The following is a 27,716-nucleotide window of genomic DNA, read 5'->3' on the forward strand; positions in this document are numbered from 1 at the left end:
GGGGGGACGTGTTGTAATTTTAGACCACTCGCCGCGACGGCTTCCCTCGTCTCCTGCCCTGTAGCTTGGCGAGAAAATAGACGGTCTCCACCCGCCCACCTCCGTCCCCGCACCCATCCACGGTGAACGAAAGCAGAACATGCGAGACAGCTGTTCCGAGAGAGCAGATGCGTCTGGAATATATTTATAGACCTGCATCTGGAGTGCTTGCCACTACTCCGTCGACCTGGCATTACGATCTATTTGCGTGTGTGCAGTGCTTGGCCTGGCGTTTCCCGACTACCCCCTCCCACCCTCGTCTACAGTCTCCCGGGGCTAGCCGCCCCGATCACGCCCCTCGCGGCCCTCACCAGCGCTGCAAGCGGGTTCCGCGCGGCGGCGCCGGGCGCGGCGGCGCTCGTCTGCTCGGGGGTCTGGGCGGTGGTATCCGCGGCCGGCTCGGCGCAGCGCCAGCTGGCGGCGTCGTCGACGGCGCCGACGCCGTCCCACCGCGCGACCTGGGGGTGGGCGCAGACGGGGCGCTGGCGCAGGACGCCGGAGGCGGGGTCGGTGGCGTTGCGCCAGGCGGTGGCGACGACGCTGTCGACGGGGACGCCGCGCTCGACCCAGGCGACGAGGGCGAGCAGGGCGTCGTGGGCGGCGTCCGCGAAGCCGGGCACCGACGCGGCGGCGGGGCCGAGCATGCCGGCCTGGCTGGCGCCGCCGAGGGCCCACGGCGCGCCCACGGCCGACAGCCCGCAGTGCTGCATGCCGGGGACGTCGAGGCGGCGGAAGAAGCCGCGCGCGGCGGCGACGTCGCCGCCGCTCGTCGCCGCCACCGCCCGCTCGTAGTACTGCCGCGCCGTCGTCGCCGGCACCAGCCCGTCCGCCGCCCCCTGGTACAGCAGCAGCTTGCCCCCGCGGTCGCGGAACGCCGACAGGTCGTACGCGTCGGCTGTGGCGTTGCCCGGGTCGCGCGCCGCCGCCAGCCGCAGCACGTCGTCCGTGTAGTCGGCCAGCGTGAAGGTCGGGTCGTCCAGCACGAAGTACCGCACGTACCCGAGCCCGTACGGGCTCGCGTCCGAGTAGTTGAGCACGGCGTACAGCTGCTGCTCCGACCCCGGCAGGAAGCCCGGCGCCACGGTCTCCCCCGTGTCCGCGACGACGTACCCGGCGTAGACGTTGCGCAGCGTGCCGATCTGGGCGTCGGACAGGCAGTACGAGGAGGTGGCGAACGGGGCGCTGGCGCTGCTGTTGCTGCTGCTGCTGCTGGTGCTCTCGTCGGCGCAGCGCAGCGCGTCGAAGTCGACGTCGCACTGCTCGGGCGCGCTGATGATGCCGTCGGCGACGCCGTCGCCGGCGTCGCACTGGCGCACGATCTCGGCGGCCAGCGGCGCCAGCGTCCGCCAGTCGATGTGCTTCGGGTCGTCGGCCGGCCAGTTGTACGTGGCGATCCTGCAGACCCACGTGTTGAGGTGGCTGGTGTACCAGGCGGGCGCGCCGACGAGCGCGCCGTCGAAGCTCTCGGGCGAGATCTGCACCTCCTTGAGCCCCTGGCGCCCGCCCGTCGAGCAGCCGCTGTAGTACGAGCGGTCCGCGGCGCGGTCGTAGTACGCGGCGACGAGCGTCTTGCCGATCGACACCGTCCCGTGGATCGCGCGGTAGCCCCAGTCGGCGCGGGCCTCGGAGTTGTTGAACGCCCAGCGCGCGTCGCCCGTCGTCGAGCTGTGGCCCGTGTCCGTCGACGCCGCGGCGAAGCCCAGCTGCACGCCGGCGCCCATGTCGAGCCAGTTGATGCCGCCGCCGAATCCGCCGTTCCCGACGGTGAGGAGGCGCCCGCTCCACTCGGTGGGCAGAAACAAGCCGAAGCGGTAGGTTGACGTGGCCGACGATGCGACGGCGACGATCACGGCGCACAGCTCCGGCAGGTTCGTTGGCGGGATCGGGTACATGAGGTTTGTCAGGGGCTCGCCGAACGTGCCGCCGGGGCCGACCGCCTCGACCCTCTCAACCCTCGCCTCGGGAGGAAGCGCGCTGGCGAAGGTAGATACCTGACATCTCGTGCTGCCGTTCTGTCTAGCGATGGGGTGGTGTTGGATGTTCTCGGCCGACGCTGACGCCGTGGTGATGGCAACGAGGACAGTAGCTAAGGCTACGACATTAATGCATGATCGGGGAATGTTGAAGTATCTCATGTTGAATAAGGGCATGTCCATTCCTCCGCACGATTCGCGGTCAGAACTGCTGTTTTAGGGCGTGATGTTCCCGTCCGACTTTAGCCTGAAGTTTGGCTCCCATAGACAAGACATACATAGGCCGCCTACGTATATCGGCACACGTACATCTATATATACATAGGTATGATATATATAGATATATATATTATATACCTCCTATATGCTGGCAATGGCACCCAAGTGCTAAGCCGAACTCGTTGATCTCCTTGGTGGGATTGCACGGGATTACCTGTGGTGGCACCCCCCGGAAACCCGAGAGATCGGCAGAGCACATACTACGTAGTGATCCGCGAAACAGTCGCCGAGGCTTACCAGCCACGGGTGGAGGAGATAATTCCTGCAGGGGCAGAGACAAAGGGAAGAGACCCTCCCTTCGCCGTCGAGAAGCGGTGTCGAACGGTCTGGCCTGGTGCCCCCAAGAACATTGGCCCTGCTTCTTGGTGTCAAGTGCGGGGTCTCCCTCGAGATGATTTGCCGACAGAATGCGTATTCCGGGGACGTAGGCCGTTGTGTCGGTGTATTGGGTGTCTCTGCTCGTACGGGATCGATCCAAAGTGTAACAACCGAGCTCCAGACATGCGGTGTTGGATTACGGGTAGGTTCCAATCCCGGTTCTGGCGAAGCAATCTACTAGGGTCATGTCCGACAAGACAAGCGTTTTCTAAATGTAAGCTCCTCCTTGTTCGATCATCCCATCCGTCAACGCCGTCGGCATCTAACCCGTATTGGCTTGGCACCCCAAGCTGCGTCACTCGGCTCGGTACTGTACGCCGTATACAAGATCCAGCTTGGAGGCGGATCGGCTTGGCGTCCGTGGCGGCTCCCAAAACACGGGGGCTCAAGTGGTTCTGACAGGTCGCTTGAGACTATCTGATTTTGTAATTGCCGACGCGCTTTTATGAGAGAGGCTGGGGCAAATATTACACGCTACCTAGACATTTACCAACCCCCAGAATACGGTATACGACAAGTACGGCTCCTCCTCGAGCCAGATAGTAGATCCGTGAGGCGCAACTGACAACGCAGGTGCATACCTATATCCAGCTTATTCTAGGTACCAATACCCATCCTAGGATGGGTAGCTGTCAAGCCTAGCCTGTTCTGATAGACTTGCCCTAGATGTTCCGAGTGCGGAATCTAAAAGGCGGCATTCGGCGACTGTATGATACCGCATCTGATAACGCCGTCATAGCCGATATAGTCTAGGGGTTGTCCCTTCGGGAGCGGCTTTCAAGAGGGCTCGGTTTCGCCGTCCGTAGAAGTATCTCAAGGAGAGGGCACCGACGGCCACGACGAACAGCATCGCACAGTTCACTCCGTGGCCGGTCGGGTACCCTCTAGACCGTTCGTCGGCCTTATAGATCCAGACCCCAGGAATCTGCCCGAGACCGCCACCAATGCTAATATTAATCGCTACAGCCAAACCAATCGAGGCCGTGCTGAACAAGTTGGACGTTAGCCATCCGAGCAGGGGTGGGACGCATGAGAAAGATCCGGCAGTCGCAATGATGAGACAACCGTAACGGCCGTGGAAAGCGTCGGCAGGAAGCGCGGCAGACGTTAAGAAGCCCACCGCGCCCACAATCGCGGCAGCCGCGGCGTGATAGCCACGACTGTTGAAGTGATCAGCTGACCACGCCATGAGGATTTGGACGACTGCTAGAATTAGTATGGTGTTGCCTGTAACTGCAAGCCTCGGGGAGCTAGCTTACCGTATGCGACGGCCCAAGGAGGCACTGTCATCAGCTGAGCTTCTAGGTCCTGATACCCGAGACCGGCGACAATCGACGGCGAGAACAGCGAGAGAGAGCTGAAGGGTAGAGACGCGGCGAAGTAGATGACATAGTGTCCGTAGAGTCGCCAATCTGTAAGAGTGGCTTTGGCGTCGGCCCAGGTTAGGGCGGGAGCAGACCCTTGGGAGCCTTCGCGGACACGCTGAGCTGCTAGACCCTTCTCTGCCTCCGAGAGCCACGACGCCCGTTCGGGATAGTCAGGCAGGATGAACCACACGAAGACGGCAGAGAGGCACGAGGGAATGCCCTCGAGGATGAAGAGCCACCTCCAAGCAGAGAGATTACGGGTCCGATTCATGTGGCCGACTCCGTAGGCTATCGCGCCGCCAAAGGCGCCGCCGAGGGTAGCGCTTGCAAGGATGAAAGCTACTCGGACGCTTCGTTCCTCGGGTCTATACTGAAGAACCACCCAAGTCAGATTATGTGGCCGGATGGGCGCTTCGCCCAAATTTCTCCCTCGTGGTTTGACGAGCTAGAAAAGACTCGGGGAGCACCCCGCTTCTGTTGGACCTAGGAGGGGGAATTTTCGGCCGCACTCACCCAGAACGTTAAGAGATACACCAGACCAGGGAAGAGGCCGGCTTCAAAGGCACCCAGTAGGAAGCGGACGCCCACCATAGCAGGGTAATTCTGGACGCCTCCGAGCCCGATAGTAATGGCGCCCCAGGAAAACATCAGGAAGGCAAGCCATCGGGATGGCCGGAACTTCTTAAGCAAGATGTTGGACGGGACCTCGAACAGGAAGTAGCTTATGAGGAAGACCATGAGCGCGATGTTGAATTGATAGTCCGAGGACCCGGTCTCGGTTTGCATGTCATTCCCAGTCGTGCTGTTGAGAACTTTGGCGTTGCCGATATTAGACCGGTCCACGAAGCAGAGGAAGTAAGTAGCCGCAGCCAGCGGGACGATGCGCTTGTCTTGTTTCCATACTAACGACCGCTCCGACTCGAGAGAGGTGGAAACCGCGTTGATGGCGGGCTAGCGAAGGTGAGCAACTCAGCTGGGCCTTGCTGTCAGAGAGACTGCACAGGTCCGACTTACAGGCTTCCCCTCGTGCTCTTCTGCCACCGGGCCACTGCCCTTCTCCACGTCGTTGGGTAAGACTTTGGTCGCCATTGGAGCATAACTATGGGCATGCAGGGTCTGGGGGGTGAGAGAGATGCGGAGGAAGCGGAGATATAGTCGTGTAAGACTCGGACTCGAGTCGCAACAAGGGGGTAAGAGGATGGGGCCGAGTCGGCAGAGACAGAGGGTGGTAAGCTACCGTCTGGGGTAATTCTCAACGCGGGGAAGCTCGACATCGTGACCAGCTTAGTTCAGACAAAGAGGCGCATCTAATCTGCCCGAGAAGGCCGAGTCGCTAGCGGTGAGCTCCAATGGGGGTGAGAACTTAGAGCCATACTGGGCGGATAGACTGTGTGACATGCCCAAATAAGACGAGGGAGGTGGCATTCCATAAGATGGGATGGACAGTTTCGGTCCCGATAGGATGCTGGGGAGATAATACGGCCTATCACCGCGGCCGGTACGGTGGCAGCAATAGTCACTCTCGAATAAAGAGGCTAACCCCAGCGCTACCCATCCTACGTTGCGCGGCGACGTTGCACGTAATCATGAGGAACCGAATGAGCCGTGGGGTGCTGCGAGTCGGGACAGATCAGCCACCAGTCGCATCGATTTAGGTCCACGTGAAGCAAGGGGCGAGACGAGGCGAGGCGAATAAAGAACCCCATGGGCGAGACCGGCAGTGTCCCCATTGCCGGAATAGTGTCGCTTTGTCGCTGGCCAGAAGCGACGGTGCTTAACCCCGAGCCCGTTACGAGGTGGTGGTGGGCTGGTAGGCTGGCCCGCCGCCAGGTACGGCAGCGCGTGCCGCATGGCAAGCAGGGTGATGGAGCGGGAATGCCATTGGTAGGGAAAATGAGGAGAGCTCTGCTCGCGAAGCCGCCGTTACCGCGACTAACCTCGGGAATTCTTTTGAGTAGAGGGACGAAGAGGAGGTAGGATGGTGACGACAGCGGGGGGCCACGGCCACCATTCGTCGCGTCTCGCCGGATGGCCCAGCCAGCCGTCGCACCAGCTGCATCACCCATCGTCCTCATTACCGGTTGCGACCTGTCAGACCCGTTGGCGCATACGTCAAGAGATGGGCTCGTCGACAGCACGTAGAGTCTAGACAATTACGAGAAGAGATGGAGGGGAAAGGAGAGGAGGATGAAAAGAGGACCAGCGAGAGACAGGTAGAGAACGAACGGCACGCCATCGGAGAGTGGATGACCAAATATTGCCGCTCGCTCGGACGTCCGATATACCTACCTTAGGTACCTCTTGGGTACTGAGAGCCAGAACACGGTCCCAGTGGACGTTAGGAGGTGCCTAGGCAGGTAGGTACCTCTTTGTAGCACGCGACATGATGGTGGGGTGCCCGAGATCATCAACGGGCGAGAATCGCCAGGTTGGCCAAAAAAAAAAGCCGCGCCTGGTAGGTTGGTTATTTGCAGACATCTCACCTAAAGGCGGCAGCGGAACACGAGGTTCGATTGCGGCGCCTCCTTTTTCTTGCCCACCTCACCTAGGTAGATACCTACCTAAGGTACCTATTCTCTCACGTCCCTAAGGGCGAAGAAGAGAGGAGAGGTTGGTTAAGTGCCTACCTCCTAGAGGTACCTACCTCTTATATATACCTCCTACAGGTAGGTAGGTACCTAAGATTAGGTACCTAAGATTAGGTACCTAACCTCCTACGTTAGGGACATACCTTACGCTCGGTACATCCAAGGCCTACTAGCGAGGAAGAGGAAAGACGGCATGGGGACCCGCGCGTGTCAGTGCCATGTGCTGCAGCCCTATGGGCGCAGGCCCCATCTGCCCAGTTTGGGGTCCCGGGAATTAATAGGGGGGCCCAGCAGCCAGCTATCCCCATCTTGGGTGCCCTAATAAACCACCCCCTATATGTCTTCTTATCTTAGGTACTGATCCTAGAGCCTAGAGCATAGAGCCCGCCCCCGCCCAGGCAATACGGCACTAAGATAGGTAGGCGTTTAGTCGCCTAGTGCTAGCCCAAACCTACCCCCTAAACGTCCACCGCTAATTGCTGTCAATTTCAACCACCCATACAACTCTGTCGCCCAGTGCCGGGCCGCTATTAATCCCAATCCTCCCCCCCCAGGCTTCTAATATTGCCGTCATTTCACCCCTTCTTCTTCTTCCTCATCCTCTCTCTCTCTCTCTCTCTATCTCTCCACAATCCCCATCCTCGTCGGGTTAGCCTGCCCGGAGTCGCGGAGAGCAGCGTTGTGCACACGCACACACCATGTAGTAGTCGGATCTGGTCTGCGACTAGGTACCTAGATGTCCCAGATCACGCCCTTCCTGCGCCCATCTCGGGCACAATACGAACACTCGGCATCGCCGTATTATCCTGTCATTCTTGGCTTTTTTCCGCTAGCCTAGGACCTATGGCGGGGGAGGGGGAGGCGAGCGTCAGCCGTCGCGATGCGCAAATCGCCCTTCGCGCGCGTACGTAAGCCTGCGTCTATACTGACTGGCGCGCCTTCACACGAGCAGGATTCGTGTGGCATGACTCTCTTCACTCCACCATCGAGCTACCTGCGCACCCAGCACGTCCTCCCCGTCGAGCCGACGCCCGAGGTTTAACGAATTGCGTCCATCCATCCACACACCGAGACACGGACGCGGTCCAGCTGGACGAGTGCGCACCGCCACGATGCGGTCCTGTCGGTGGTGGCATCCACGGACAACGTTACTCACTCGTGTAAGTCGGATCGTCGGATGGATTCCCACACCTGCGTTGGTGGATTCGATAGGCCACGGGTACGGATTTATGTGCGGTGTGTATATTAGCTCTGTGAATACGAGTATAAAGCGTAAAATACATATCCATACATACATACACATATATATATATATAAGAGCGGTCCGCTGTCGCCCTCGACCGGGAGACAAGAACATCTATCATCGCCACCCATCGTCAACCTCGTGTAGTCAGCAACACGACTCGAACAGCACAGCAACTCACTCAACCCCAACAGTAGCTAAACCCAGACGCCGGTTCAACTCGCCACCAAGATGAAGTTCCTCGCCGCCGTCTCGCCCTTACTCCTCGGGGCCGTCTCAGTCGCGGCCGCGCCCGTCTCCAAGCCAAGCATCCTCAACGTAGCCAAGTTCACTGCGCACACGCAGCCGAACGGCAACGGCGCCACGTAAGCTCGCCCTCCCGCCCTTTTTTTTTTTTTTTTTTTTTTTTGGTTTCTCGCCCCGCGCCGTGGGCTAACCGCCGAGCAGCTTCTCCTTCGACCTCCACGTGCCCGACACGGGGCGGGGCACGTCCTGCGCGTACAGCGACGACACGTCGGTGTCGGCGCTGCCGGCGGTCACCATGCGGCCCTGCGCCGACCCCGCCTTCGAGTGGCAGTTCCGGCAGGACCCCGGCCGCCCCGGCGCCGAGGGCCGCTACCGGCTCGTCGTCACGTACGACTACGGCAGCCCCGACCACGCTCGCGCCGCCGGCTTCAACGAGTGGGACGTCGTCGACTTCCCCCTCGAGACCGTCGGCTCCGCCTCCGAGACCTACTTCCGCGGCAACCCCGACTTCGCCATCAACTTGTCGTGATGAGAGGAGGAAAAGAAGGGGAGGGGGCCACACGAGAAGGTGGCGTGTAAAGAGAGAGGACTGGGGTGGCCCCACGGCCGATAAGAGACGAGGGCGGATCGGAGTATAGACTAATTTAAAAAAAAAAATAGATTTCTTCGCTGCCTCTCGGCGTCATGTTCATCCACGCCTTGCTCAAGTGGGAAATCTTGCGTTGCGTTGCGTTGCGTTGCGTTCCGCCCTGTAAGGGTAACGATCGGACATCTTTGTTAACCGGGAGTTGGCCTGGAAGAGCAACTTAGTTACCAGTTTCGCCACGTTGTCTGCTTAAAATCCTTGGGATTTATTTCTCTTCAACTCGTCACTTCAGCGTCTTGTATGTACCTCGTTGGTCCTGTATTACTATATTATGTATTATCTCCTCCGTCGTACACAGACTAGTGCGTATCCAGTTTCGAATTCGAGTTCCGAATCCCAACACCCGACTAGCGGGTGTGTTACACGTACAAGGACGAAATGCCTCTCTAGTAAGTATAAGACAGCAACGCCCAGTCCGTTGCCGAAGAGAATCCGTATGCGCACGTTGGGTCCTCTGCGTCGCAGAATACCTCCTTCGTCTTTCTCTATCCGCATAAGTCGCCCGGCACCACGGTAACGTGCACTACGGCGTCGATGTAAAGCTTATTCATGGCGCTGCAGTTAGCCCCTGACTTGATCCTGATCATGCCGTTAGGCCCCACCGGGAACTCTTGGCCGTGGATCTTGACCTGAAGTTTCCCAGATGCTACCGAGCAGAGGCGCAGCTTGTCGGTGCAGGGCTCCCACGTATGGATGGTTCCCGGCTTGATTGTTATGACCTGGAACGAAACGTCACGCCCGACTCGGACGGCCTGATTCCGGGAGAGATAGGCATTCGAGAATGCAAAATCTGTAGCATCTACCTGTTAGCAAGCCGGCGGGGTGGGGGCTAGACGCAGCGATCTGGGACGAGCAATACTGAAGGCACGTACTTCCAATCGTATCGTCTCCGTCGCTACCCATACGGCCGGGCGCGACCTCCCACATCTCAAGCTCTAGCATGTGTATCGGGTTAATGATGTTGGCAGAAGATACGCTAGCCCGGCTATCCTGAGGGCGTTCTTGAAGATTCGCATTGTGGGAATGGCGTAACGAGTGCTCGTCGGAGTTGGCGCGGGTGGTTACGGCCCCCGAATCGCCGGGAGTGCTCTCGACTTGGTTAGCATCGTGCGCAGCGCCATGCTTCGCCGCCACCGGACGCCCCGCTGCAGCTGACTCCTTAGCCGCCGCTGATTCCTTAAGCACAATTCGCGCAGAACGTCTCTCCACCGACTTCTCGACCACGGTTAGGCGCCGAGAATCCGGAGAAACTGCTGCTTCTGTTTTCAAAGTTGCTCCCTCCTGTTTCTGGGCGGTCTCGAGCTCCGGATAGGTCTCCAGCGTCCATTTCCTCAGGTTACAATAAGTCTGTTTGCATTTATAAAGGCAGTTGCCACAACTCAGGACCGACCGGCGCACTCTCAGAGGGGCATCTAGGGGGAGGATGTAACATCCTTTGAAGGGACCCCTTCCTTCTTGGCACCTGGTGCAAGCGACCTCTGCCTCTCGTCCGGCTGCCTGGATGATCATTGCACTGATGTCTTTCTCAGTTCGCTCGTTGTAGGGCTGTTGCGCGTTTGGGTTGAATTCGACGTTCCGAACGCGACGTAGCGACTGCAAAAGCTCTGGGACATCTAGCGCGGCACAGGTCAGCTTCCTCTGCCGCAGGTTAGGTGCGCGAGAGCTATATCTCTAGTTATCGTTTTAAACTAGAGATTTCGAAGCAGCGTAGTGGAAATGGGGCAGTGATGAGACGTAGGGTGAATACGGAACCACTTACAGCCGAGACGAGGTAACGGGGATGGCGGTGTTCGCACCAGTAGAGGCTGAATATATTTCCACAACGATATACCAGCTTCACCCATCGATCCCGGTGTTTTCCTTGGGCTCGATTTTGGCACGGCCAATGTTCTTTTTGGCGCTCTGGCGGGCCGCGAAGTATGAGGTTTTGCCCTGGTATAGGCATACGATGCGGAGGCTAAAGGTGTTAGCATGGGCGGTTCGTTGGGGTCAAGCGGTCTATTGGAGACTACTATGGCAGGCGCTTTCATATGATCCATGTCCAGCTTCCTGACGATGGATAAGGTCCCATCCCCATTGTCATTAAGCAACGCGCCTCTGTGCATTCGCTGTAACAGTGGTGAGCATTCTAGGACTATTGATTTCAGTGTCTTGGGATACGTACGTTGAAGTGAGCACCGAGCCCGGGAAGCCTCGATAATAAGGTGCGGCAATTGCGGATTGGGCAGATCCACGGAAGCTTAGGATCATCATGAAGCCTGTAGCTTTCGGGCAGTATTGCGCCATAAGTGTTCTGCTGTTCCCCCGACGGTACTGTGATGGTCAGCTAACACCTACATACGGAGCAAATGGGGACCAGGGGGAACAAGGCTTACATGTCCATACCGTATATTTCCAATCCGTTACTAAGGGCGGCGGCATGGAGGTTTCCCCCTCTTCTACACGTATTTCCCCCGTTCTCCCGGGCGCCTCGCTGTCGGGCCTGCTGCTGCCCACATCTTTGCTGGGCTGGCTCCCATCGTTCAACCCACTGCTGTCAGTTGTACCAGCCGACTCGATTGCGGAGGGCGTAGACATCACGTGATCATCGGCAGCCTCTTGGAAATCGGAGCCAGGATCTGTTGGCGTAGACTGCTCATCAGATAAAGGCGACCCAGCTTCAATCGGATTCTTTCGACTTTTCTGCGAGCTCGAGTCGTCCCCTGCTTTTCTTAAGCCTAGAACTCTTCTCTACGGGTCGCTGACTGAGTTGACATACCTGGCAAACTAGACCCATCTCGCTTTCTTTTCAGCATCTTCTCGCGAGAGCTGACCACGGCGATATCTGTGACCCACATTAATTTATGACGCTGTAACGCGGACCGGCCACGACCTTACCACTTGCAGAACTGCGCATCGCCACGGAAGCAGTCGATGGTTGGACTGTCATGTCTGAGGATTTACTGAGAGTTGAAGATAGCCCTGGAATACACGGGGAATGCAATGAGGCCCCAGAATAACTATAGATCAGAGCGGGTTCTGCAATATCGCTTACGATCCTAGCTGGTTCGGGGCTAGGACCGGCACGCCAGACGTGTGTGGCTGCTGCTTGCAAAGGTGCCTCAGCGGATTCCTGGACGAGCGGTTTGGTATCGGTACTAGTCTGCGAGAGGAACCGTTCAGGACGATTCGTCCGCTTAGCCGTAAAGGTCCGTTTACCTAGAAATGCCGTGCCTGGGTCCTGCGACGGCAATGCTGGAGTGGCCTGAATTCTCTTGGGGACAGCCACAGAGTCCGAAGTCCCACTCGACTTAAGAATTGGGGTCTGGATAGTACGGTCCGAACTGAGACTTGACGTAGCCTCCAATACCGTCATCTCGTAGAGCAACTTTGACGTGAGTCTAGACGGCTTTCCGCTCACGATAATGCGACGTACTTCCTCTAAGACTGGCCATCCTAATAGAGCACGGCATATCGAGGTAGACTGTAGAAGTATTTGTTCGATTTCGGGCGGCGTAGTTCCGTCGATGAACAACTTTCGAAGCGCGTCTATGGTCATGCCATTTGGTAGCTGCTGGAGGCTCATTTTGATCGATATAGGTTGATTATAACAACGAGCATTAAACCGCAAGCCAGGTAGAAACGGACGGTTTAATATCTAAACGTTTTAGGCTCTTGCTGCCACGTCGACATGATAAATAAAATCGCGTCTTGAGAACAAGTTAAGCGTGTAGCAAAAACAAGGTAAACAACCTAGGCTGTTCGTTGCTACGGTCGCCGCAATTCGAACGAGTCGCAATCGAGGCACCTAATAAAAAGAAGAGATAAATCCAAATATGAACGTAGACTAAATAAAGCAGCGGGCAACAGGATTGGAGAAAAGAAAGTAAATAACTAAGCAGAGAGTAAGGGTAAAAATAAGTAACGAATAAAGTAAAATCTACTAAAAACTTTTAATATAAAATAAAAGGAGCTTAAGCAAGTAGATAGTAAATAAATAAGTACATACTATACTGTTTTAGTATATATAGTTAGCATTATATATTATAATACTTATATATAATAAATTAATATCATAGTTAATTAGCTTTTTTATTTAATAGAAACTATATTATTAATTAATTAATATTTATTACAATACTCTATAATACTTTACTAAATTTATTAAAACTTAAATTATATATATATTATATTCTTAATATAATTTTTTTATTAAATTTTTATTACAATATTTCATAATGAAATAAATAAATATACCTTATAGCTAATAAAAATAATATAAATTATTTTAATAACTTTAAAGCAAACTTATTATTAGAGTTCTTATAATTTTAATAAAAACTTAAAATAATATAATATATAAATTTTTTACTTTAAATATATATTATAATATTAAGTTAAGTTTTAATAGTATTACCTTTATTATACTTGTACTTTTCTAAAACCCTAAAGTTGAAAATAAAGATAAAGACGGTACTAAGTAAAATTAGACGTTTCTAGACAATCTACTTCTACCCTGCCGCCTTTTACCAATGACAACTTGTAGCCACCGCCTAACGCTAAAGCGTAGATGTGGGCGCGCAAGCACGCAATCGGTCACGTGCAGCCACAGGATGAGCCCTGCCCTAGCGAGGGCCAATCGGGAGATAAAAGGCACGAAAAACGGCTCCAAAAGGCCACGTAGATAGCTGCAATTCCATCAACTGTTCACCCTTTCCTTAGATGGCCACAGTAGAAGAATATAACCTCAGGGCGCTAGGTGCTTTTGCTCGCTGCGCGGCCGGAAAATAAAGCAAATATCAGGGGTCGGAATTGAAACAGGACAGCCTATCTTTGGTCTCAGAACGGTCTAGTTCACCGACTCTCTGGCCGAGCGGCGCCTAAAACGTCTGAGCACCATGTGGTTCGACTTCTTCGCAGCCTCCGGCCAGTCTAGATTGTTCCGTGCTGCTGCGCAGAGCATATTGCAGTACTTTTGTCACGGTTTCAAGGGCTGTTCGCTGCGTAAAAGCCGCATATTGACGATTGGAAGCTGTACGAGGAGAGAGAGGGAAAAAAAAGTGCGCCCCTAAGGAGCCGCACCTGCAACAGCTAACTTAACCTCCATAGGTGCTGAGAGGGTGATCAGGTGCCAAGCCCCGGTACCAACCAGGACTCTGCTACTAGGCACAGCCTATTACAGCTTCTCTCTCTACTAGTAGATGCCTGCTGGTAGTAGTAGTGTAGAACTTTTACTCGTCTCTAGCAACGGCTTACTTCCACTAGAGCTGAGAGCCATTTGTACCTAATCTATCCTGAATAATGGCAACGTCTATTCTTTTACCGAGTTCGCGTCTAGCACGGGCAAGCATACACAGGCTGTGACCGGCATTGTTGTCAACTCTATAAATAGTAACGTGATTATACCAGGTACCTTAGTTTGCCCTATAATCTCGCTGCTATCACTCTGTCTGACACGAACGCTATGTAAGGTACATTCTTTATTTGTGCATTCATAAATGCTATCTGTAATTTCGAAAGCCACAGCATAGCATTTTATTTTATATATTAGAAATAAAGATTATTATATATATAGTTAATTTAAAACCCCTTATTTTCATAAACTTCTTAAGCTAATTATTAATAAAAGTTTTTAATGTAAAGTTTATATAATAATTAACCTAAAAGCAAGCTCTAGTTAAAGAAATAAGTTTATTCTATTTTTTCTTAACGTTTTTAAAATGTTACGGTTTCAAGAGCTATTCGTTAGGTAAAAGGGTATAAATTAAAGGAATAAAGCTATACGAAGAGGAAAAGGAAGAAAGGTACGCTTTATTAAGGCCGCGCCTTTAGGAGTTAGTTATATGCGGGAGGAGCGGTTACGTACCTTGGTATTATACTAACTAGGGTTCTATAATTAGGCGTAGCTTATTATATAAGCTTCCCTTTCTGTTAATTAAGGTATTCGAATCGTTTTTAATTAGTAGCGCTTCCTTTTCTTTTTAATTAATTAACCTTTCTCTTATTTCTTTTCTTACTTCTTCTTTTAAACCTTTCCTCTTTTTATAATAATAATAGCTCTTCCGCTCCCGTTACCTTAACTAACGTAGGTAAACCTCCTTTTCTATGGCTATTCGTCGCTATTATATTATTATTAAGGCCGTATTTCGTCGGGATATAGCTTTCCTTTTAATTCGCGCGTTCCGTAGGGTATTCGATTAATTTCTAGCTAACGTAATATTAATAAATGTTTTCTTTTTCGTTTCCCGATTCCTTAGGTCTTTTCGTTTTTACCTTTCGTCGCTTAATACGACGCCTTACGTCCGTTCCTTCCGCCGATAAAGGTAATAATAATAACGTTAATAGTATCGCTACCGTAACGGCCTTAATAAGGCTAACCTTTCCCGTTTCGTTATTCCTTTTATTTAATTACGTATTAATCGGTTTTATAGCGAGAAAACGCCTTTCCTAGCCTTAAGTCCGCCGCTTAAAAGGCTACCGCCTTTCCTTAAACTCTTATCCCCCCGTATACGGTTATCGCCCCGCGTACGGTTATTATTCCTCGCTCGGCCGTTACCCGTCCGGCGGATACCCGCGTCCTTTCCTACCGTCGTTACGTAGGCGCCTTACGTACTTATTACGATAAAAAGGACCGGGGCCCGGCGTACGTAAAGTACGTAGCTAACGGGCATAGCTATTAGCCGCTATAGGTATTACGTATATCCCGTATAAGTAATTATTATTAATATCTCTTAGCCTTATCGTCGCGCTTCCTACCGCTTATTAATAAGTAACCGGCCGTACCTCCGTTAGCGACTTCCGCTTACGGAACGCCTTCGCTTTCGTTAACGCCGCCGAACGCTTACTAGCCTACGGCTTAATCGGCCCGTTAGCCTCCCTTCTTCCTTTTTTTTTTTTTTTTTATATATTAATCCCTTTTTCTAAGGAATTCGTAAACCCTATAGCCTAAGCCTCTAGCCCGGCCCCCCGCTTTAACGAAGCCGCCTTTATCGGTTCGTTTACCGTCGCCGCCGCCGCTTCCGCCGGCTCGTCCGTTACCTCCGCCGGTTCGTCCGTTATTCCCGCCGTTCCCGGCCTTAATAACGCCGCCCTTTAGCGTACGGTTTCGGCCCTAGAGAAGCGGATTAACGCCTTAAAGGGCTCCCGGCGTTTCCGTTCTCGCTCGCCGGCCCGCTTCCCGCGCCCTTACTTACGCTTCCGCCGCTTTTAACGCCGCTTCCGTTTCCTAACTTTCCCTCTTTCCTTAGAAACGTTAGGTATTAACCGCGTCGCGCGCGCCCGTCGCTCCTTCGCCGCCCGATTTATCCTCGACGAAAAGGCCGAAAAAGCTAATACTTTCGAATCCTTTCCGGGGAAAGAAAAGGACGGCGATTACGACGACGACGACGATTAATCGGCCCCCCCTTACTTTTTTTTTTTTTTTATAATTAAATAACGCTTTTATAACGTTTAAGAAAGAGATTTAGCTTCGCGGCCCGGTTCCTAGGTATTCCGTTTTTTAATTAATCGTAATTTTAAGTTTTCTTAAGTCGTATATTTTTCCCTTAAGCCGTTATTTACGGTTATTAATCCGTACTTATTTTCGTAAACGTTTAATACCTCCGCCTTTATAAAGTCGGATAATAGGTACTAAGATAATTCCTAATAGCCCTTCTAACGTATTAAAACTTCGCGTTATTTTTTCCTGCTTACTTTTTTATCTTTTACGTAAAAGATTTCCTTTATTATAAATTCGTTAATCCTTTCGATAAATAATAAGAAAGGCTATAAGTCGTTTCGGGTTTAGCCTAGTAATTCGTTCATATGCGTTTTTCGTAATTAATCGACGTAAAACTTATTATCGATCTCGGCCGGGATACCTCTTAATTCGATTACGTATAGGTTTAGTACTTTCGTAACCGTATATTTTACCTTTAATTAATCGAGCTTTTTCTTAGGTTTACCCGTATTATAATAAGTAAGGTTAAGTTATACTTTATCGCTTATTTAAAGTCTTTCGGCCGGGAATCGTTTTTAGTTTACGTAAAATTCGTATTATTAAAAGGCTACGGCTAGCGTTACTTATACGAAGTTTAAAATTACGCGGACTTTATTTACGAACGCCTTCGCCTAAAGTTCCGGTAGTAAAGGTATTATTTCCGCGCCCGGATCGGCGGAAACCGTAGGTATAAGGTTTAAATCGAAGCCGTATATCGTAAAGAAAGAAAAGAACTTTATCGAGGTATTAAGCCGTCCGTTTAACGCTAATTAAACGATAAGTAGTTATTATATTTAATCGTCTTATTCGTAATTAATATAGCTTTATAATACCGCTTAGATTTCTTAATTAATCCTTTCGGAGCCCTTATCTATCTAGGGGTAATATACCGTACTTAGTTTTTATTTTATACCTATTAATCGGTAAAAATAACTCTAGAAACGGCTTAGTTAATTCGATTCTTTATCGCTTATAATACTCCTTAATTAGTTATAATATCGGACGTAATACGCTAGGAAGCGCTCCGTATACGCTTTTACGTTTATAATAAGCGTAAGCTCGAGGATTATAATCTTATTTAAGCGGTTCTTAATTACCTATATATACCGGTTATCCTTTAATAGGGATAGGTTTACGATAAAGTCTATCTATATATCCTTAAAGTAGCGATTAGATATAGGAAGGGATTTAAGGAGTCCTTTTTTATATTTCCTTTATAACTTAAAGCGGCCGTAAACGTTATAATTACGGATAAACCTCCTTACGTATTAATAAAGCATCGGTTAGTAGAAGTTTCGGCTTAGGATCGCTATAATATTCTTTCGGCCGGGGTAACCGATAGCGTATAAGTCGTAAGCTTTTTAAATTATTTTCGTCCGTAATTCGTTAAGTTAATCCGTACCTCGGGAGTTTATTTCCGCGTCTCCGGAAAGCGAACCTTTTAATATCTATATCCGGTTCCTAAATAATAACCGTCCTCCGGCGTTAATCGTATATTCCGTGATTTATACCTTTAACTTTATAATCGGAGCGAAAGAGCGGGCGTTTTATTTTACTACTTAATACGCTTATTAATATAACGTATCGAGGTACGCCGTTTTCTTCTATAGAAACTAGAGTTCGTTATCTTCGAAAACTTTAACATCGGGCCCGGCGAATTAAGACGTTATTATTACGTAGGTTTAATTTCGAAAAGCCCCTTTAAGGATAAGTTATAGGTACCGTAATTCCTTATCGTTTATACTTAATCGGTTTTAGTTCTTTCGGAAGAGCGTATCGGGAACCGCGGCTTAACTATTAGCGCGGTAAACGAGGTCGAAGTTATACCGGGATAAGAGCTCCGCTTAACGCGCTTATCGTTCCGAGAGGCGTTAGCGGGTTATAAAATATTCGAGGTTCTTATAATTAGTTAAGATAGTAAATTTTTTATAGCTCCTTAGTTCGGCGTCTTATTATTTTAAGTACTTAATAATAATTAATATTTCCTTATCGTAAATCGGGTAATTAATCTCGGCCGGCCTTAGCTTCTAAGAGTAATAAGCTACTACCTTTCTTCCTTCCCCGGCTTATTAGGGTAATACGCCGCCGAACGTTTACCTTAAGTAATCTACTTCTAAGAACGTTAGCTTATTTAGGTCTTACTACGTTAAAATAAACGCCGACGTAAATAAGGTCTTTAGGCGTTAGAACGCCTCTTCGTAAATAAGGTTCTATTTAAAGGGCTAATTCTTCTTTATTAAAGTAATAAGGGGGGCGGTAATCTCGGAAAATCCGGGAATAAATATACGGTAGTAATTAGCGAATCTTAAGAAGCTTTTAACTCCTTTTACTAAGGTAAGGGCTTCCTAGTTTAATATTACTTTTATCTTTTCCGGATCCGTTTATATTCCTTTACCGGCGTATATAATAAACCTTAGGTATTTAATAGTCGTTATTACGAATTCGTATTTCCTAGGGTTTAAGTAAAGGCCGGCTTCGTAAAGGCGCTCTAAGATTATGCGTACTTTAGCTATATAGTCCTTACGGGACCCGCTCGTATAAATAAGGACATCGTTTATATAAGCGTTAACGAAATCGTCGAGGAATCCCTTTAAAACGTTATTTATATTAAGGAGGAGCAGAGCGTACGCGATACTAGAGACCCGGATAGGTTCACTCGAAAGTATACTCTATCGAAGACTATAGTACGTACGATGGTCTAGGGTAGATGAAACTAGTATCGCTATACTAATCGAGAGGCAAGGAATCTAATGTAGTTATCGTATTTCGGCTATGCCCCTTGGTCGTAGAGATATAGTAATCGCTAGCCCGAAGGTATAAGAGGTAAGGGGAGAAAAGGGGCAAAACGTAAAAGTTACTTATTCGGCTATAGCGATACGACGAAGTAACTTAAGCGCCTATAACTAAAATAGATATATTAATCGGAGAACGACGAATCTAATAGTAAAAACGAATCTTTAATTAAGGTAAAAATAATAAAGATAGTAATCTAGCTAGGTAATAAACTAAATAATAAGCATAGTATATTCCGTACTTACGGGAGCTATGGTTACTTTATATAGGCATAAGGCCTATCGTAGCGTATTACGTAATATATTAAGAGGATATGTCTTACCGTATTACTATAGCCTCCTTAGTTTAATTATACCGTAAGGGATAATTAAACTAAAAAGGATAGTACGGTATATCCCGATTAATATCTCCCCTTAAAAATTACCGCGAAACTCCATTCCTTCGGCTATTATCTAACTACTACGGCCGCGCCTTTAACTTCTCGTCTAATATTATAAGGGAGCCCCTCTATTACTTTATAACTAACTTAGCCCGGTTTACCTTTACCGATCTAGCCCGATCGGCGTTCTCTTTCTTTATTTCGGCTACCTTCTTCTTGGTTTCGTCTTAGCCCTCCTAGTTAGGGGAATAGCAGAAGAACGGGCGCGTTCTAAGGGTTAACTAAGTATTATCCCTCTACCTATACGGTATAGAGGTCTCCCCTGACTGGAAAGCCCTGATCCTTTCTGGTCCGGGGGAAGGGAGGGGACGCGCTATACTACAGGAATATCTACTCCTAGAGGAACTTAGCGATCGTCTTAGAATCTATCTTTCTAATGGCTCGGGCTTCGAAAAAACCGGATAGTTCGTTTCGTGTTTCGATTATTACGATAAATCCGTTATTTATTAATATATATTATACGTTTATTACCTAGTAGGTAAGAACGTTAATTAGCTCGTTATATAAAGCGGGATCGACTTTCCGGGTATTATTTCCTTTTTAATATCTAGGATACGATTTAACCTTTCGGGCGACGTATTCGAATATACCGCGCTAATAGTATAGTTTAGCTATCCGATCGTAGGTCGAAGTACGTCCCTTATAGCCGAAATCCTCGTAGTAATTCTTAATTATAGCTTTACGTAGTTTCTCCTGGTTAATAATTCGTCGCATGCCCTTATACTTCTCGGGCTTCCTTTATAGGATACCTTCCGAAACGACGTATTTAAGCGCTTCCTTCTTAAACCGGGTCTATCGCTTTTAATATCCTATTAATCGGTTATCTTTTAATCGGCTAGGTAGTTAAAATCGCGTAAGAAACGTTACTATTTCCTACGATTTTATCGACCATTCTTCCGGCGGTTATAACGATAAGGCTTTATCGTTAGATTATTCGACGACGTTAAGTAATACGATTATATTTACGTATATTATATTAAGCTATATATTAATAAAGTCCTTTATATCGCCTTTCTATTAATCGTCGTCGTCGTCGCTTAGGCCGCTAGGTTTACGTAAGAAACCGTCCGTAGCGGAATATCTCTTGCCGGGTATATACTAAATATCGAAGCTAAATATCTTAATATAAGTTATTTACTTAATAAGGATAGCGCCCGGGAAACTAGAGAATCCGTCGTTAAGCTAGGCGATTAATACTTTAGCGTCGGTTTTAAGTACGAAGTAAATACCGTAAAGGTAGTTTCGAAACCGTCGTAGGAACTTAACGACTCCTAGATACTCTCGTTTCGTAGCGTCGTAATTTAACTCCGCCCTTCTTTAAATCCTTAATTCGTATCTCGAAGGTCTGAAGTTACCTTTATCGTTATCCTAACCTAGTACGTAGCTTTAACCGTTTCTTAATACGTCGACTTTTACTCGGATTAGCTATTCGATAGTATAATTTAAAATAATTAATACCGGTACGTTAATAAAAGTAGTCTTAAGCGAATTTATAGTATGTTATTAATCGATACCTTAAATAAAGTATACTCCCTTACGTATTAATATTAGGAGGGGTTTAGCGACTATAGCGTAATAATCGATCCATATCCTAAAAAAAACCGTAATACCGATAAAAGATCTTACTTCGTTTATATTCTTATATAACTTTTACTTTAAGATCTTAACTATCTTCGCTTCCGAGGGCTTCCTATCGTTTATACCGTATAGATATCCGACGATTACCGTATTACCTTTATACTAAGTAAACTTAACGGCGTTAATAGTAGTACCGGTTAATTCGAAGTTTAGGAAAACGGCGTCGATATTCTTTAAGTACTTTAAAATAAAGCGTCGTATTTCCGGAAAAGTCTCCTAGTTATCGTATCTCGATATTAGCTCTTTAATACTAACGTCGTCGAAAAAGGACTCGTACTTAATAAGAATTAAATCGTAAAGAATTCGTATAACGGCTCGGAGAAAAGCGGTAACTAAGTTCGTCGCGCCTTATAATAAAGTCGTTATACGTAAAAGGCTAATAAGAGTAACAAACGTAGTTAAGTTACGGTTCGTTTCCGTTAGCGTTACTTAATCGTACCTAAAGAAAAAGTCGACGATTATAAGGATTAAATATATAGCGAATTCTTAGGTAAAGAAGTCTCTATCTCGAGGTAGGAAGGCGTCGCGAATAGTCTAGGCGTTAAGTTTTATCGTAGAGTTAATAAGTCGTAAATTATTATCTTTTTTCTCGACTACGAACTACGTATTTCGATAAGGACCGTAACTTTCTTTTAGGATTTCGTTCTTTAATCGTATACGTAAGACTTCGATTACTCGTTCCTTAAGGGATATTAGGATAGGGATATCCTTAGCTTACTAGGCGTTATATAGTACCGTCTTAATCTTATAATCGGGGTAAACCTTAGGTCGAATTTTTCCGATTTTAAAGAAATCCTAGGCTAAGGTTATTTCTTTTCGGTATAGGATCTTAATTAATACGTCTTTCTCTTAATCGGTTAGTTCCGTATCTAATAAACCTATTTTAATAGCGTTAAATCTTTCCGTTATTAATTTAATACCTCGGGAATTACTAACGAATCTTAGTATAATATTCTTATAGGATTTATCGCGCTATAATACCTCTAACGGTTTATACTTCGACTTAACCTTTTTTATTACTTAATCCTTTTAATCGAGTATTCCTAGCGGTATTTAACCGTTTAACGGTACGTTATTTACGGGTTAAACTTTACGCGACTTAGGCTTATATATAGTATTAATTAAAAACGTACGTTTAGCTTGGAAAGCTAATTTCGAAATAAGGGCTAGGTTTCGCTTATGTTATTTCGATTCTTACGTCGTATATCGAATTACCTTCGTAACGGCTTTACTAAAAACGTAAAGGAATTCTTCGTCGCTTAATCTAGCGATCGCTTTATTTCCCTTATCTAAACTAAGTTCGAAGGCCGACGAGTCCTTAGCTTCGGAGATAGGTATTGCCTTTATATCGTCGTTATAAAAGCGAGTATAATTAATTTTAGCTTAGAGGCTAGCGTCGGTTTCTAGGTATTCGGTTAGGAACGCGTTTTTAGGCCTATATGCGCCATTAAAGCGGCCTAAGGTATTAATAGTATTTAGTTTTTTTAATCGCCGAGTATAAGGCTTAGTAGCGTATCGCTTCTTAAGTTAATAGCGAGAGGAATTATTATCCGGGCCGAGCTAAAGTTAACGGTTCTTATAAAGGTACTTCCGTCGAATTCGAGTTTCATACGGAACTAAAAGATAAAGTTTATACCAAGTAATAGGGGATAACTAACGAACCTATCTTTAACGACGTAAATCGGTAAGCGAAGGTAATAATCGGTAAGCTAAATAAGACCGTCGATTATTCCTATATATAAGGTCTCTATAAAGGATTTAAAACCCCGCTATATCGCTTTAATACCGGTTATAAGAAGACGCTACTTCTTTACGTAACTTTCTACGATTATATTAAACTACGCCCCTATATCGATTACCGTAGATACGAGAGTTTCGTTCCCGTTAGGTCCTACGTTAACTACTAACTTAGGGAAAGGCCGGATATAGTTCTTAGTATCCTTTACGATAATAAAATTTACCGTTATTTTACTCGAAGGGTTAGTAAACGGGGCGGTAGTTTACGGTACGCTAGGTATTTTAACGCTTTCTTCCCGATCCTTTTATACCTATTCCTTTATAATTTTAATAACCTTAGGTTAACCTTCGTTAATTTCTATAACGCGTATCGTAAGGTACTTAATTATTTATTCCGAAAACCCGGGTATGAATTTAATTAGGTCGTCCTACGAAACCTCGAAGCGTTTCCTATTATTCTTATTAATCTTATTTAACTAAAACTTTCTTAATAATTCGTTAATAATCTTCGCCTTCTTAGCTAGGTCGTTCGTATTCGAAGTAGCGTTCTTACCGGCTTTAGTCGGTTTACGTTTAGGTTATAACGATAGGACTTCTATATCCTCCTAATCGGGTACTTCTCTTTCGATATACTCGCCGTTAGGACCTCTAGTTCGCTTAACTACGTTAACTTCGATTAAATCCGTTTTAATAGTACCTTTATAATAATAGATACTTTCGTCGTCGATAAGACCCTTAGTTTAATTATAACCTAAGATTTCCGTTTCGTATAATTCGTAGTTATATTTACGTTCGACTATTTAAATAACGTTAATTTCCGATATAGCTCTTAATATCTCTTCCTGCTTTAATACTACTTCCTCGTTCTTAAAGTATCGTAGGTTAAGGGATATAAGCTTTAGCTTTTTAGCTAAGTAATAATATACTATCCTACGTACTTACTCTAGAGATTCCTTACTTTAATATACGTAAAATAAAATATAGTAAGCGATCGGCTTTCCTTTACGCTTAGCTTAGGTAATAATTAATCCTAGGATTAGTATTAACTCTGGCTTATCCGGGTTTTCGTTTTCGAAGTAATATAGTCGCTTATTACTCCTATGGTAGAACCGATTCTAGGTTATATTTATTAATAGCGGGTAGCGGCTATAGTTATAAAACCGATCGAGAATATTATAAAACTAGTATTCGAATTCCTTATAGTTATTCGTTTAGGTTAATAGAATCTTATTACGTATGCCTCGGTAGTTTAGTATAGTATTACGTTTAAAGCCTATTAGGGTTCTTTCGTTAATTTATAGGTTATAAAGACTTAAGTTCCGAACCGCGTTTACTAGGAACGGGTTTTCCTATTAATATTATTAATCGACGCCGTACGTATCCTTAGAGCTATAAGAGTTATTATCTTAACGGTAGTTTTACGAAGTTATCTTTATCTCTAGAGCGTTAAGTCGGTCGTGGAAGGCTTATATATTAACTTCCTAACTAATACTTAGGTAGCCGTAAGAGGGTTTAGGCTACGAAGGAGGCGGTAGTAGAGGCATTTAGAGACTAGGAGTCGCTAATCGTTAAACTATTTATATTATAAGCTTCTCGGGTTCTTCGAAAGTTACCGTTTTCTACTATCGTCGTTCTTCGGCTTAGGCCCTATCGGTAATTTATATTATTATACGACGTTCCGCTTACTTATAAAGCTAGGTATAAAGAGTCCGGTAATCGATATCTCCGATCTTATTATGGTTATAGTCTTCCGTTTTATAGAACTTTATAATTAGGGATATCCGGAATTTATCGGTTAGGTATCCTGCCTTTTAGGAAAGCTTTTCGTTATCGTTTACGAGCTTAAAAAGGCGTTTATAGTTTATGAAATACGTAAAGATCGCCTTAGGATCGTTAATTACGTTACTTTATTCTAGCTATACGAGTTTACGTTTAACGTTAGCTTAGCTTAATTTATCGGTAATCCTAAAACGATACTTTAAGGCTATAACGATAACTCTTTAAATCGTTTAATCCTTCGTAACGTCGTTAATACGCTTCCTAATAATCTTAGTCGTAATTTATTTACCGATCTCCTTAATCTTATCGTCGTTACTTATACGGTAGCGGTTAAATAATCGATTTATTCTTTCTAGTTATTAAGTTACGTTATATTCGTTAAACTTAAGCCTAGGATAATCGATAGGGTTAGGGAATCTAATAACTAATATTACGATAGTTAGGGTAGCTACCGGTATATTTTAGTTACTAGAAGCCCCGTTATTATTATTCTAAGATAATGCTATAAGGATTAGCGGGATAAGTATAAAGCCGCGGGTAAGGGGTAGCTAAGTAGGAGTTTTATCGTCGTCCTCCTTCTCTTCGGGCGGATATAAGGGCGGAGAATTAGTATCGACTCTTAAGGTCTTTATTAATGGTTTAATCTTTATTACTTCGGGTCCTAACGGCGATTTATTCCGTTTCCTAGCTACGGATTCCGTTTAATTTATCGGTACGAAGTATAAAGTAGAAAGGGGGGTAATAAGGGTCTTATTATTTAACATAAAGGTAAAGGTATAATAGCTATTATCTATGTCCTAATACTTTTCCTTTAGTATAGGTATATTACTATTTATTATATTATCCCGATCGATAGGGTCCGGGTATTATACGAGCTTCTTTAGTCGGCTAACGCCTAATTAAAGTACGATACGTATTCCCTGGATTAATAATTTAATTATTATAAATAAGTCGACGATAATTCCTCCTATTAAGGTCTAGAACTCCTAACGTATAACCTTCGTTAAAGTAATACGTATAGGGGATAAATCCCGAGTAAAGGATCGCGTTAGATACGATACCGGTTATAGCTATAGGCCGGTTTCGATTTAACGAAAGCTATTCAATAATATTAGCGGTATTACCGCTAGGCGTCGTTTTACGCCTATGTTAGTACTTCTCGCTATATTAACTATTAGTTAGTAATATAGGGCTAGCTTATATATAAGTATACCTATTAACTCGACTTTAGTTCCGTTTCCCTAATCCTTTATATCTACGTAGTCCTATTAATATTAATTCCTAGTTCTCTTTAAAACTATCGGTTATTAGTAGCTATTAGTTTATTAATTTTATCTATGCTATTAATATAAATATCTATGTTATATCGTATATTATATCGTCGAATCGCTACGCCTAGGTATCCTAAAATGCCTCTAGCATAATAAGTTATTAATATTTATATATTTAATTTATATCGATTAATAGGTTTAGAGGAAAAAAGAAGCTATCGTAAGGTCGGTTAGGGTATAATTATTATTAGCCTTTATCCGCCCTTAGTATTAATAAGGAAGTAGCGGGTCGTATAGGTTATCGTAATTTATACTAAGGCGTTCGTACGTCTAGTCCATATAGTAGGTAGATAATTACAAGGGAGCTACCCTAATCGCTATAAGCTTTATTTACTCGTACGAAATATACTATACTATTAGCGGTTCGAGGGAGCGGTTAGTATCGAAGGCTAAGTACTGTAGTGGTACGGTGGATCTAGGCTACGTAGCCTTTTCGATATATATTTATATGAGTCGCGTACTTATATTTTTATTAGTTAGACTTAGACCTATAGATATTACGACCTATAGCTATTTACTCGTTTCTTGCCATACCTTTCTAGCCTTCCTCGTCTTTGCCTTTTTTAGTCCCCTTTCCTAGCTGCTGTTTTTAGCTAGCCGATTAACCGATTATAGCTATTTATAGCTATAATCTTAGTTAATCGGCACTAGGCCAGTTATTAGTAGTTAGGTAGCCCTTTTCGTGCCTCCGTTAGCGTGCCCACGCTGCTCCTGTTCAGTAGCGACTACCTAGTAGCTCGAACCTCACCTTATCTTAGGAGCGACCTTTTACGCCCGTTTTTACCGTCATTAGGTTCAGGATTCGTCGATCAGGAGATTCCCTAATTTTCAGTTAATTAGGAGCTATTTTCGTAGCTCCAGAGCCGTTTTCGTGGCTTTCGGATTAAGCCTTTTTAGGCCACAGCCTGAATTTTCAGGTGGCTGGATCAACGAGAGGGCAGATAACCATAGCGACCATCAACAACCACGCCCTCCCATCAGCTTTTGATTAGCTTACCTGAAAGCTCGTTCGCCGATTAGTGGATCTATCTTATCCTCGTTTCTCTATTGTCTCTTTTAAAGGAGCTATGCCCGTTTTTACCTGGTCTCGTTTTCGTTTTTCAGTGCCTAAATGGTAGTTTTTCGCCCTCAGTTGATCTGACCAAGTTACCGCTACCCCCCCTTTTACCGTACACGCTTGAAGGCATCCGTTCTTTACCGATTAGTTTATTTTAATTATAAGAGGCTTACCGATAGCTCCGATCGCCCTTGTTTTATCCCTGCCAGCTAGTTACGGCACCTAGGGAGGTTTCTCCTCCCTAACCGATAGGTGCCACGATACCCTCAATTGCCACACGAAGATACCGATATACCTTATACCTACGCCATAAGCCTAATCGGGGACGTACCGATTAGGATCAAAGACCTATAAACGATACCGATACGAACGAATTAAATAAATATTAAATAAGACAACCCAGAAAAAAAAAACAGTCACAAGTCATAGTCGAGAACAGTCACAGTATTACCCAGAGACCCCTCTTGTCGCCCTTACCGATATATAGTTAATAGGAAGAGCCCAGAGAGCCCCTAGAACCACGTACAGGGGAGGGATCGAGGGTCAAGGGAAGCCCGGTAGATGCTGCCGGACGAACAACAGTCAGAACGGTCAAACGAATCACAGAAACAGTCGGGCACGAACAGGATATATCAATCAGTTTACAGGATCAGGAATCAGTTAAAAAGGATCGGCAATAGCCATGAACGAGAAGGACGGGATTACGTTACATCGTATGGGATTATTT

At 46.7% G+C, this 27,716-nt stretch overlaps 5 protein-coding genes across 5 annotated transcripts; 1 reads left to right on the plus strand and 4 right to left on the minus strand.

Moving 5' to 3' along the window:
• Nucleotides 1–299: 299 nt before the first annotated feature.
• On the minus strand, nucleotides 300–2,174 carry GGS23DRAFT_600313 (tannase-domain-containing protein; the record flags this gene model as incomplete). Its single annotated transcript, XM_051519049.1, has 1 exon — nucleotides 300–2,174. The coding sequence occupies one exon, from the start codon at nucleotides 2,172–2,174 to the stop codon at nucleotides 300–302; it is 1,875 nt and encodes a 624-aa protein (XP_051368326.1).
• Nucleotides 2,175–3,235: 1,061 nt separating this feature from the next.
• Nucleotides 3,236–5,358, minus strand: GGS23DRAFT_315400 (MFS general substrate transporter). Its single transcript, XM_051512836.1, has 4 exons — nucleotides 5,051–5,358; nucleotides 4,550–4,987; nucleotides 3,929–4,406; nucleotides 3,236–3,872 (listed from the first exon to the last, which is right to left on the minus strand). The coding sequence occupies exons 1-4, from the start codon at nucleotides 5,123–5,125 to the stop codon at nucleotides 3,403–3,405; spliced, it is 1,461 nt and encodes a 486-aa protein (XP_051368327.1). The 5' UTR covers nucleotides 5,126–5,358; the 3' UTR covers nucleotides 3,236–3,402.
• A 2,578-nt stretch (nucleotides 5,359–7,936) lies between these two features.
• On the plus strand, nucleotides 7,937–8,836 carry GGS23DRAFT_315501 (uncharacterized protein). The gene is made up of 2 exons (XM_051512838.1): nucleotides 7,937–8,232; nucleotides 8,315–8,836. The coding sequence occupies exons 1-2, from the start codon at nucleotides 8,099–8,101 to the stop codon at nucleotides 8,640–8,642; spliced, it is 462 nt and encodes a 153-aa protein (XP_051368328.1). The 5' UTR covers nucleotides 7,937–8,098; the 3' UTR covers nucleotides 8,643–8,836.
• A 161-nt stretch (nucleotides 8,837–8,997) lies between these two features.
• Nucleotides 8,998–11,776, minus strand: GGS23DRAFT_315462 (uncharacterized protein). Its single transcript, XM_051512837.1, has 6 exons — nucleotides 11,637–11,776; nucleotides 11,135–11,583; nucleotides 10,924–11,072; nucleotides 10,519–10,867; nucleotides 9,632–10,372; nucleotides 8,998–9,549 (listed from the first exon to the last, which is right to left on the minus strand). Exons 2-6 carry the CDS (start codon nucleotides 11,334–11,336, stop codon nucleotides 9,245–9,247), a joined length of 1,746 nt encoding a protein of 581 aa, XP_051368329.1. The 5' UTR covers nucleotides 11,337–11,583; nucleotides 11,637–11,776; the 3' UTR covers nucleotides 8,998–9,244.
• GGS23DRAFT_315520 (uncharacterized protein) lies at nucleotides 11,294–12,415 on the minus strand. Its single transcript, XM_051512839.1, has 2 exons — nucleotides 11,518–12,415; nucleotides 11,294–11,461 (listed from the first exon to the last, which is right to left on the minus strand). Exon 1 carries the CDS (start codon nucleotides 12,322–12,324, stop codon nucleotides 11,596–11,598), a length of 729 nt encoding a protein of 242 aa, XP_051368330.1. The 5' UTR covers nucleotides 12,325–12,415; the 3' UTR covers nucleotides 11,294–11,461; nucleotides 11,518–11,595.
• Nucleotides 12,416–27,716: the final 15,301 nt, after the last annotated feature.

Source organism: Durotheca rogersii, assembly GCF_024521655.1.
Source record: "Durotheca rogersii strain YMJ 92031201 chromosome Unknown GGS23scaffold_31, whole genome shotgun sequence".
Lineage (NCBI taxonomy): Eukaryota > Fungi > Ascomycota > Sordariomycetes > Xylariales > Xylariaceae > Durotheca > Durotheca rogersii.

Excerpts from the sequence above, each read along its gene's own strand:
- GGS23DRAFT_315501 (XM_051512838.1), top strand. The coding sequence starts at position 8,099 with ATGAAGTTCCTCGCCGCCGTCTCGCCCTTACTCCTCGGGGCCGTCTCA. Across the intron at positions 8,233-8,314 it reads CCGAACGGCAACGGCGCCAC|CTTCTCCTTCGACCTCCACG; the intron begins GTAAGCTCGCCC and ends ACCGCCGAGCAG.
- GGS23DRAFT_315462 (XM_051512837.1), bottom strand. The coding sequence starts at position 11,336 with ATGTCTACGCCCTCCGCAATCGAGTCGGCTGGTACAACTGACAGCAGT. Across the intron at positions 10,373-10,518 it reads CCCGTTACCTCGTCTCGGCT|ATGTCCCAGAGCTTTTGCAG; the intron begins GTAAGTGGTTCC and ends GTGCCGCGCTAG. Across the intron at positions 9,550-9,631 it reads CGGAGACGATACGATTGGAA|ATTTTGCATTCTCGAATGCC; the intron begins GTACGTGCCTTC and ends TAGATGCTACAG.
- GGS23DRAFT_315400 (XM_051512836.1), bottom strand. The coding sequence starts at position 5,125 with ATGGCGACCAAAGTCTTACCCAACGACGTGGAGAAGGGCAGTGGCCCG. Across the intron at positions 4,988-5,050 it reads AAGAGCACGAGGGGAAGCCT|CCCGCCATCAACGCGGTTTC; the intron begins GTAAGTCGGACC and ends CACCTTCGCTAG. Across the intron at positions 3,873-3,928 it reads TCCTTGGGCCGTCGCATACG|TCGTCCAAATCCTCATGGCG; the intron begins GTAAGCTAGCTC and ends TAATTCTAGCAG.
- GGS23DRAFT_315520 (XM_051512839.1), bottom strand. The coding sequence starts at position 12,324 with ATGAGCCTCCAGCAGCTACCAAATGGCATGACCATAGACGCGCTTCGA.